Source organism: Danio aesculapii, chromosome 4, assembly GCF_903798145.1.
Source record: "Danio aesculapii chromosome 4, fDanAes4.1, whole genome shotgun sequence".
Lineage (NCBI taxonomy): Eukaryota > Metazoa > Chordata > Actinopteri > Cypriniformes > Danionidae > Danio > Danio aesculapii.
In genome coordinates this window covers 24,989,133-25,001,153 of record NC_079438.1, presented here as the reverse complement: position 1 = coordinate 25,001,153, position 12,021 = coordinate 24,989,133, and the positions used below count along the sequence as shown (strand labels likewise).

Below are 12,021 nucleotides of genomic sequence, written 5' to 3'. Positions count from 1 at the left end.
TTATAATATTATGGGTTGAAACCGGAGCACCTGGAGGAAACCCACGCGAACGCAGGGAGAACATGTAAACTCCACACAGAAACGCCAACTGACCCAGCCGAGGCTCGAACCAGCAACCTTCGCCACTGCGTCACCCCAAATCTCAAACAATAAGTGATGAACAATATGAATGCATGTGCAATGAAACCTTTCATGCTGATATATCAAATGTACCGTATAGCTATATGAACAAAATTAGCAGAGCGTTTATAATAGTGAGTTTCACTATGCATTTATAGATATATGACAGTTTAATTGTTTAAACTAGAACAGGATTGCATTATATCACATGTAATTGAATGCAGTGCAATTTTAAAATTTAGAATAAAATCAATTAAATTTTCAGATCTTTTAAGATTTGTTTAGATTTATTTCAATATAAATTTAGGAGAGTCAAATTTAGAGGAATAATGTAGTCTAGTTGTAGTGTAGATTTGGCTGACAACTCAGACCACGCTATAGTGTGTTGTTTAATCTATGAGAAAATATACAGTTGAAGTCAGAATTATTCACCCCCCTTTGAATTTTATTACACTTTTAAATATTTCTCAAATGATGTTTAACAGATTCAGGAAATTTTCACAGTATGTCCGATAATAATTGTTCTTCTGGAGAAAGTTTTATTTGTTTTATTTCAGATAGAATAAAAGCAGTTTTTAATTTATTAAACACCATTTTAAGGTCAATATTATTAGCCTCTTTAAGCTATATTTGTTTTCGATAGTCTACAAAACAAACCATCGTTATACAATAACTTGCCTAATCACCCTAACCTGCCTAGTTAAACTAATTAACCTAATTAACCTAGTTAAGCCTTTAAATGTCACTTTAAGCTGTATAGAAGTGTCTTGAAGAATATCTAGTCTAATATTATTTACTGTCATCATGGCAAAGAGAAAATAAATCAGTTATTAGAAATTAGTTATTAAAACTATTATTAGAAATGTGTTGGAGAAATCTGCTCTCTGTTAAACAGAAATAAATGGGGGCTAATAATTCTGACTTTAACTGTATATCTTTAAATAAACTATTAAATAAAATCAAATCAGCACAGCCGCGCTTATTATAAATACAATATTAATTGTATTATAAATTATTAAATACAATTATAAAGGAACTTGCTTCAATCCCTGTTTGTGGACGTTAAATCAGGTTTATTTTGTACATGAACATAACAGATATCCATACAGCAGTGGATATTACCAGTATCATGTCACATATGCGTGCAAAAAGAGTGCAAAGCTAAACGGGCGCTCTGTCTGTCTGTCTGTGTGTATGTGTGTGTGTGTGTGTATGTGTGTGTGTGTGTCTGCTGCGGTCCAATAATATCCAGCTGCAGACCTGCAGAACCACACACGTTTCAGGCACACACAGTCTAGCACCCACGATCTAGGCAGGAAAGACCATATATGGTTATCCATTGGGGTATATAGCATACGCTGTCCCGAGAAAAGTAATATGATTTGTACAAAGAAAGAGAAATGTATAATTGATTAATTAATTATTCATCTCCATCATGAATTTTTTTATTGATAATCATTTTGATTAATCTAATAAACCAGAACATGCTTGACTAGGTTATAATGAGATATTAATGTTTGCTTTGTGACAAATTAAAAGTCAGAGAATACTTCTGGGCCAGAAATGAGAGCAAACCATATAGAATTAATAAAATATGTATCACTGTTTTATTGCATTAGATGCAATAAGACCTCTCAAGTATGATCATAATATTTATATGTATTTATTACAACTCATGAAACACGTAAGACAGATCTTTTTTTACTTGATATTCATTTTGTAGTCAGGATGGATCATTTTAATTCATGTTTGCTTTACAGATACATATAGACACACAAGAGTGGACGTTTTACGTCAAAAAAAGTTTATTTTAAAATAATAAGTAAACATATACTAGTCAAATAACTGCAACCCTTTACAATATGCTTGCGTTAAGTAATGTAATAGTTAACATGAATTATGATGTCGTGATAATGAACAACACATCTGTTAAGCATTACTTGATATTTGTTTATGTTAACTAAACATATATGAATGGTGTTAGTAATGCATTAGTTGTGTTAACATTAACATTAATGATGATTTCGTTCAGCATTACATAACTTGGTTAGCATGACTTTTCAACATTACATAACTTCTGTTAACTAGCACATATTCTAATGCATCCCTTTACATTAACAGCTAAATTAGTTCATGTTTACGTACACATACACTAATGCATTTGTTAATGGATTAGATAAGACCACTTAATGAAACACACAAATAATGTCAACTTAGAATATAGTAATGTGTTGGAGAATGGGTTAATTCACAAGAACAAATAATGAACAGTGACTCACTACAGAAGCACTACACAATAAACAGAGATTAATGGACATGGTTTCGGGGTGTTAAAGTAGAAACCACAGCTTCAACTTGTAGGTTATTCATTTTTGTGTACTCAACTAACATAATTAATTATGGGAACCTTATTGTAAAATGTATACTATTCCTACATTATCTAATGTGTTACTTATATTTGAAGACTCTTTATTAACATGACTTACCACTAAATTAACTGATGTGTTAAACAGTTGAGGTCCAGTAAAATCAATAATTGCTGCTCTGCTGTCGCCACTGGCTTGCATGGTTCGGAATCTGTAGAGCTGTGCATCGTTGGATTTGCCCTTCAATATTTGGACTCTCAGTAGTGATTATTAAACCACACTGAACTGAGCTCAACTGAACTGAACTTAAACACTACAAACTGAACTACACTGTTCCTATTTACTGTGACCTTTTATGTGAAGCTGCTTTGACACAATCTACATTGTATAAGCGCTATACAAATAAAGGTGAATTGAATTGAATTGCTTTGTGATAAACCCATATGTGTTAGTAACACATCAGTTATTATTGGGTTAAACTTCTTTAAACAAGATCAACTAATTAGCATTAATTAGTATGGGTAAGTTAAAATGAACAATGGTTATGTGTCATGCTGAAGCGCAGTCGGGATTCATTATTTGTTATTGTGAACTAATGTATTACCTAACACATTACTATATTTGACACATGCATGCTAATCCATTAACAAATACATTATTGAATGTGCAAGTAAACATTAATCATTTAAGCTGTTAATATAAAGATATGCATTGAGTTAACAATAACAACAAATAAGTTTAAGTAATGCTTAACAGATGTGTTTTAATTCATTTTACTAATGCATTAACTAATGTTACCTAATTCAACATTATAAAGTTTACCAAACATTTCAACAATATTACACAAACATTCAGTTACAATGGCAAACAAAATTGATTTAGCTAGCATTAGCCAACTCTTTCATTCTCCAATCGAAGAGTTCACTCTCAGATTCATTTTATCATGGCACTCTGTTCAAAAAATCTCCATGTCTTTCCTCAATGAAAAACAAACTGTGAATGGGCCTCTGTCTCCCGTGTTGAAGAGGTTTTGGAGAGCTTTTTCCCTGTCTTCCTCTTCCATTTGGAGCAAAAGTGGCCCTTCCACAGGGCCCACGAACATGTCTCCACTGTTCTGCCATTTTCATGTCTCTGATCATAGGAAGCTCCTTAGTTATAAAATAACAAGGAATACAATTGTACTACTTTTTATAACTTTATAAACATTTCCAAATTCACATATACACTGACAAATACCTCACTGCTGTTGGATACAGCCCCATGTACCAATAGTGTCCTCTGGAGCTTTTCGGTCCTGTAACACACACGCACCATAGGATAGGGTGCAATGTGGTATGAATTGTAGGGAAATAAACAAATACCTTTCTGGGAAAGTTACTGGGAGAGAACCAGTGCCCACCATCTTCTGATTTTCAGGAAATCATGCTTAAAGACAGAAATACAGAGAAATCTTTTAAATATCTAAATAGCATGCAATCCAGTTACAGTATTTGTGCTCCTAATAACTTACCGATGTGAAGTCAAAGGGGGCTCCCAAAACAACATATAGAGCACACTGCAACAAAATGAGTTTGAAAGATAAAAAATAACAATGATAGAAGAAACAAATTAAAGTCAATCTGGCAGCAATTATTAGAATAATGCATTAGTTTATGTATAGACAAACATGATATTGCCTTACCATCAACATGAAGACTCCACAGTCCACGCCGCCAAGATGCTGGGGCACATCCTTAATAAAATGAAAACGATTTAGGTTAACAGTGAGAGATTGACATATGTTGACATATCTAACCTTGTTTTTCAGTAGCATCCATGTTCCTGGTGCAATTTCAGCTGTCAACTTACTAAAAAAAATACAGAAGAACAAACATGAATATTCACCAACGAGTACTCAAACTACAAAAACAGTAGCCCACAGAAACTGGGACTTTCAACACATGCAAATTCAGAACATCATGCAAACATTCAAATAACTATTAAGGAAACGTTTTGAACGCAAACCTTGTATGAACTCTGAATCAAGAGCAACGAACCGAACCATAAACATTTTTAAAGCAACCTGAAACTGTGCACATAGCGCTCATCACCCAACTCATAGGGATTGGTTGAATCTAAGAAGTACATGTGTCTATCTTTTGGCTTCATTACCTGGAAAATACAAGTGTTACTATGTTGGAATACTACAATAGCAATTCTCAATTCTGACCACACAAGTGCAAGCAATTTACAGATGCAATCATATATTTCCAAGAAACAAATCGCAAAATACTTACACACAACATCCAGTGTCCTGGCATCCAAGCAGGAAAGACAATTGAATCTTTTAATGCGATGTCATCCTACAGATAATTGCAACAGTAACAAACAAAAACTAAATAATAATGAGTACATTGTTTTTTTATTTAATTAGTTACTAATTACATTTTCAGTACTATGATTACTGGAAAAGACAGTGAAGGGTCCAAATTATTTGGAGGTAACCAGGTAGCCACAACGTATGCATCTGCTGTCCAGTCCAATAATATCCAGCTGCAGGCCCGCAGAACCACACACGTTTTAGGCACACACAATCTAGGCAAACCATATATGGTTACGACGGATGTCAATGTTATTAACGTCTTCTAGGACATCGTCATTGATATATATTTTGATATATATAGTTAATAAATATTGTACACAATGCGATCGAGACGGGCGAATGAGGACCGTTGTTTCCGATCGCCATTCAGTATAATAGACTGATCAGTTTTCTATCAGTCATCATAGATGATCAGTCATTATTATCTGACAGAATCAATATAGCAGATACTCGTTTGCTGGCCTTGCTGAATGATCTACTTTGAACAGGTTTAATTTATATAATGGATTAATTTATAATGAAGTAAATAATAGCAAGTTAATATAGACAATAATACATTTTATATGTAATAAATGTATAACACTATATTAATATTTTACTCCAGCGATTTAATAGTGTGTATTTGCTTAATTTTCTAAACTTTTTCATTAATGATTTCCCACATTAAATACTGTAGTAATTTATTGTAAGCAATATATTGTTTTTAAACCAAAATTTAGCAATAGAAACAAATTAACTATTAATAACTAATTAAAAATAATAATTATATATATATATATAAATAACTAACAGCTGTGACAGTTTATTAAAGATAGTAGTTTATAATCAGATAATCAGTTAAGATAATCAGTTTATAACTATATTATACATTGTTTAAATGATTAACTATAGTAATTCATTTTAATGTGACACATTATTGTTTGCTTTTATATTTTACAACAAACTTATTTTAACCAAGTATGATAATATAAAGATCCTGAATTAGTTTATTACACTTAATCCTACAATTAGACGGTCTATTATGTTTTCTTTGTGTATGTGGACTCATGTGTCTTTAACTAATTAATTGTATTTACATAATTTGAGTCCAGAAACTGCAGAGATGTTAAAATGATCGTTACGATATAATAATAATGACTGAAATGGGAAATCATATTTGTGAACTTTAATAGGTGGCGATAATGCTAAGGAGTTAGTTAGTTACCATATATGGTTTGGCTAAATCGTGTGTGCTAGATTGTGTGTGCCTGAAATGTGTGTTGCCGTAGATCTGCCTGGATCCAAGTCTGCAGACCAACATTATGAAGCTGCAGGCCCGGAGACCCAACCGCACACTCAGACCTGCTCGCTCAGACCAGCACTTCCAGACCTATCGTTTTCTCAGACAGTGCCACCTGCTGTTGGAAAAATTGCCTAACCTGAATTCAACGATTTATAAATTGTAAATTACACTATTTTTCTACTATAAAATATTACACTATGATTGAATACATTATTATATAAAATATTAAACATACTAGATTATGATTTAATGCATTAAGTCTGTTGTATTTTAATTAACTGTATTTGTAAATAGATATTGTTCAGTTACTTAAATATTTTCAGTCATTTATTGTTTTTGTTGTTGTTTTTTGTTTTAAAATCATTAAGGATTTATCAAACTCTTTAGTATTGAGTTGAGGGAATGAACATTATCTCTTTATTCACATACAATAAATGATAGTACTCTGAGTAATTTTCTCACACCAAACTTTATTTTTTTATAAATATTCATGAGGTCCTACAAGTCATCGAGCTGTAAAAAATGCAGAGAAAAATTGTAAAAAACAATACTTGGATTAATAATGTATTTATTACGTATAAAATAAAATAAAATGCTTTACATTCTTATTTGGGAGATTTTTCATTTCTCAAGCAATTCTTCTGTTAAATTCCTCAACTTCACTCAAAAAAATAAATGCTGTTGTCAGAAATTGTGTTTAACATAAAAACTTAACAGCTTTTGTACAAAAAAATGTAAACATACCTTGCGTGATAAACGGGGCCCTGGAGGAAGACATCTTCAGCCTCCTGCCAAGACAAGCCTTGTAACTCGGAAATGCCATGAGTTATGGCCTGTACAAACATACAGATAAACCAATTAATAAAATAAAACACACACTGCTGAACATAAGCATGCTCATGTACATACATGTTTTGTGATTACCTCTGGGAGGAGACATCCACAAATGAACTCCACCTCATCATTGAAGGTCAGCTGTGTTTTGGTTTTATTAAGAATTCCTCTGATGTAGTCACAAATGATTGACTGGGACTGCTCATTCTCAATGTAGACAGGCACTTGAGAACGGGGTTTTAGTGGAAACCAATTTGACCTTTTCCCACCGAGTATATCCTTTGGGCCATAGAGGAAATTATATTTCATATGTAAATGCACAAGTAATTAATTATATTTGGCACATAATAGTTAAATTGTCACTTGACTATATTTAAGTCAACCATACTCAGAGTCTAGAGGAGTAATTTACAGTGGAACCATCTATACCACCAAATGCTGCTCTGCTGATTTTGATGTGATAATCAAGTCCACTAATCTTTTGTCATTCCTTTCCTGATCTTGAACTGCTTGGACATGTGCTGGAAGATTGGATGTGGTTTTTCTTTTCACCCTAAAAAGGGGCAGAATCTTTCCATCCAAGACACTTCTTGCCTCCTCAGTCCAGAAAGCAAATCTGTGCCCATAGCTTTTAATAACAAGACAAGACAAAATCCATAATAACTGGTCACCGGTAAGAGAGATTTTAAGTATGTTTTGTTATTCATGTTACAAGTTGTTGTATTGACACAATATACATTTTTAATTTTACAGATTTACAAGAAAAAAAAAAAAATACTGACATACCCATCAATTTGAAATCGTTCCATGAGTAGAAGGCACCACCACTGACGGATGATAGGCATATCCATCTGAAAGAAAGACTGTTTAGTCTGACAATTAACCAACATGTTTTTGTTAATACATGATGTTGGGAGTGCTTGCAATAACCATGCCCCTTTTTTTTAAAAGATACGTTGCTTAGAAGAAAGCAAGATAATATACACTAAAATAGTTACATTTTAGCTATGATTAAGAAAAGCACCAACAAAATAAAGTTACATAAATAATAAAATAATACCTCCTGGAATTGAAACCCAATGCCACACACCATTGAGAGGGTGTACTGAAAAGAAAGAAGCCACAGTCATTTACAATGTTTACAAAATCTTTAAATCAATTAACTCAATTTATATCTTACCATGAGTACAAAAACACCACAATCATTCCCTCTTGTCTGACGTGGCAAAGCCTAAAATAGGCAAAGCAAATCAATTTTATTTTAGAATAATGTACAAAAAATGTAATTGTTGTAAAAGCCAAATAATTTTTTTTTTTAAAGTTGATTCCTCACTGGAAAATCATATCCAGTCTTTTCAGTCCATGTCCCATGATCCACTTGGTAAGCAATTTTCCTGTAAACAAAACATATTAGTAGTAATACTAACAATTACAGCTCACCTCAACTCTAGAACACCATGCATAAAAAAGGCTAGATGAACATAGCCAGAAGTTCAAGAAATGGCTATAGGAACGTAGCCAAAAGTGACAGAACTATAATACACGGTTAGGAAATAAATAGAAATGGCTATAGGAACGTAGCCATATATCACATAAAGGCTGAAACATGTCTTAGTTTATTGATAGACCTAAATCTCCAAATCCTGATTCATGCTCTGCGTACAGAGAGTCTAAAAACACCATCTCTCTTCGAAGCGGCATCATTATCTACAATGTTAAAGGTGTAAAAATATTTCATTTGAACATTATTGCTTCTTCCAAGATTTTTCAGTGTTTTATTTTAGAAACACACACATTGCAATACCAATTAATGTATGCACTAGACATTTCAATATTTTCTTACACAGACAACAAAGTGGTCTGGTCCATTGGCATTTGACCATGCTGGAAAGGCTAACAGGTCTTTCAAGTCTGCATCTTCCTAGAATTGATCAGGACAGTTATGTCGTTTAATTTAGGTTGTACTTCTCACACAGTAAATACAGTACATACACGCACCGGTAATCCAGTAACAATGTTGTTAGGAGTTTCTTTCCACACAGGGACAACATAAAAGTCCTCAATGTATATGTCCTTGCCCTACATGAATAAAAAGAAACTGTTGACAATGACATGAACACTTTCGCAGTTTAAATTTTTTTTATTTTTTTTTTTAATTTGGATCAAGTTAAAACAATCTATATAAATATTATGTTTTTATAGTACATACAATTTGTCGAGCCATTTCACAAATAAGCTTCATGCAGGCGTTTCCAATCTGCAATAAATACTTTGATAAGTCAATGTTTTTAATAAAATAAAGTTATAATAAAAAAACAGACTGCTTACATGGGAGTCCATGTCCCTCAACAATCCAAGGCTCCAAAATTCTTCTCGAATAAGGCACACTTGCCCCTCCTTCACAATTATTTCACTGCCAGGGCGATTTCGGTCCAGCACATAATCAAGCTGTAATAATAATAACAATAAATATGTGTGTGTGTGTGTGCGTTTGTATGTAATGGTAATTGTTCACCAGTTTCTCTTGTAATGGATGACAGGCCCTCTCCCAAGGCTTAGTAGGTTCCAAAAAATTCAGAAGAGTGGTAGATTCACAAGCTGTTTTTTCTGTAATTGGTACTGATGACAGAGGAGATGTGACTGATGTTATGCCTGGTGATGCAGCGGTCGTTTGTAAAGTCACAATATTTTCTGGCAGTGCGGTCAGTGGTCCTTAGAGTACATTAAAGCATCAAAATTAGAAAATAACACATAATAATTAGAGAACAGAAACTTGACACTGAGCAACTGGAAAGAACAGTCAAATTACCAAGTGACATGTCCATGCATTTCTCTGTGGAGGATGGATTTTCTATAAATACAAATATACACATAAGTACAGTTATGGATATAGTGATGTATTTGTTACAAAGTAAGGGAAACATTACCTAACACAACCTGGCTGTGGTCATTCATGTGAATGTTTGTGTTGAATTCCTTTTTTATGTCATGAAGACGTTTCTCGTTTTTTCTGACATTGTAATGGTGGATGATGTTTCGCATGAGGAAAACGTGTGGATGGCAATGCCATGTTCATAAAGTAGTTATTTTTCTTTAGCTTTGAAAAAAGCTGTTCTGCAGCCTGACTGTTAACTTTGCCAGCTAGTTGAGGCACAAGACGAAGCTTCCTCAGTGAATCACGAGGATCTTTTGTGTTGTCTTCGTGAAAGCGGTCATACAGAACATAGTGTTCTGCAGAACCAGTTATTGGATGACCATCCGGATCTGGACTTTGCTTTTTTGCAGTGAGCCATGGCAGAGTTACCTGTAATTTTCCGGATTTTGCTTTTGCAATATTTTCAGTGGTTGGTTCGAGTAACCTTCCCTCGAAAGGTGTGAAAGTTATGGGTTGCCTCAAATTTGTGTGGGTGCTTTCAGTGCTCCGAACTTTTCGGAAGAGTTCAGGGTGAATTTGAAAGAGGTGCCATTTTGCTATGTATTTATGGGTACATGATCTCTGGGTTTTTGCACAGGGACAGTGCCATGAATTCTTCTTGGTGTCATATGATACCATGACTCTGCCCAGTCTACTATAATATGATATATTAGGCTCGTAGACCGATATGAACCTTTTTGTTGGTGGGACTCCAATCTTGGATTCAACTGACAGTGGTGCATTTTCTTCTTGGGCTAGTTTTTGACGATTTACACACTGTTTTATTTTGTCCTGCCCAAACCACTTGCTTTTAACCATTTCTTTTAAACTTTCTTCTGTGAGTGAAGGTGAGGTTAAAAATGTTTTGCAGTATGAAACTGACCGGAGGTGAACACATTGGTATGACAGCAGTCCACTTCTCCAAGCCAACTCCATATTAGTCTGGCACTCATTTAATTCACATGAAACACGATGTGGTTCCCCCCATATTTTTATTTGCACATGGAGTGGAGTAGAAGCTCCATGAAAACTTTTGTGGACCATATAGACTCCATTCTGAGGGTCTATGCACTCACTGTCAAGATGAGATGAGGAAGTGATGTCCATCATTTTTGGGGTGTGTTTACGTTCTATATGTCTTTTTAAATTTTTATAGTGGCATATCAAATCACATTTGGGACATTTCTTTGGTTGCTTTGGTTTTTTCCGACAACTTTTTTTTAAGGGCCTAGAAATGCCAGAAGTGGTGGGCAGAGCCATGTCAGTGGATAGAGGCACATGTGTGGCGGGCAGAGCCGTGTCAGTGGAGAGAGGCACATGTGTGGCGGGCAGAGCCGTGTCAGTGGAGAGAGGCACATGTGTGGCGGGCAGAGCCGTGGCAGTGGAGAGAGGCACATGTGTGGCGGGCAGAGCCGTGTCAGTGGAGAGAGGCACATTTGTGGCGGGCAGAGCCGTGTCAGTGGAGAGAGGCACATTTGTGGCGGGCAGAGCCGTGTCAGTGGAGAGAGGCACATGTGTGGCGGGCAGAGCCGTGTCAGTGGAGAGAGGCACATGTGTGGCGGGCAGAGATGTGGCAAAAGTTGTGGTGGCTTTAGTGTGAGGGGTTGGTGGTTGTTGTTTTTGTTTGCAGAGTCCTAAATGTTTAACAAAATCAGGTTTTCTTAAAATGGTTGATTTGCAGAAGAGGCAGTGATAATGTGGCTGACTTCTGCAGAGGCGTCCACATCTGTGTATTGTAAATTCTGAAAAAAAAGCAGTATAAGATTGCACTTTAAGTTTTCTTACAATTTTTCACTATAATAAGATGTACATTTTCAAATATTACCTTCATGCTGGACTGATCTATTAAAATGTGCCTGCAGATGTGATTGCACTTTTTTTAATCGTGTTGGTTGGAAAACCGAGGCATCACAAAATGGACAATGAAAATATGTGCAGCATTTGGTGCACTGTACAGGTACTGGCAGAGACCCCCCTTTTTGAATTGTAATATCCATCTAGGAAAAAAATACACAAGTCACAAGCAAATTATATTTGTTTTAACCTAAGAGAGCTCACATTGTAAATGTTATGCAGATTAGTTGATATTTTGATTTCCAGAGATCTTATTTACAATTGTTAAACTGTTATTGTGTTACTGTTA

General features: G+C 34.6%; 1 protein-coding gene and 2 pseudogenes across 1 annotated transcript; 1 reads left to right on the top strand and 2 right to left on the bottom strand.

The window, feature by feature from the left end:
* The window catches only part of LOC130222307 (NACHT, LRR and PYD domains-containing protein 12-like), a 339,313-nt pseudogene that overhangs the window by 25,885 nt on the left and 301,407 nt on the right, over positions 1-12,021 (bottom strand).
* Positions 1-12,021, top strand: part of LOC130222311 (zinc finger protein 850-like) — a 535,728-nt pseudogene that overhangs the window by 239,800 nt on the left and 283,907 nt on the right.
* Positions 7,741-10,947, bottom strand: LOC130222389 (uncharacterized). Its single transcript, XM_056454985.1, has 10 exons — positions 9,892-10,947; positions 9,774-9,815; positions 9,480-9,676; positions 9,293-9,412; positions 9,174-9,221; positions 8,963-9,043; positions 8,298-8,358; positions 8,145-8,195; positions 8,025-8,069; positions 7,741-7,815 (listed from the first exon to the last, which is right to left on the bottom strand). Exons 1-7 carry the CDS (start codon positions 10,004-10,006, stop codon positions 8,320-8,322), a joined length of 642 nt encoding a protein of 213 aa, XP_056310960.1. The 5' UTR covers positions 10,007-10,947; the 3' UTR covers positions 7,741-7,815; positions 8,025-8,069; positions 8,145-8,195; positions 8,298-8,319.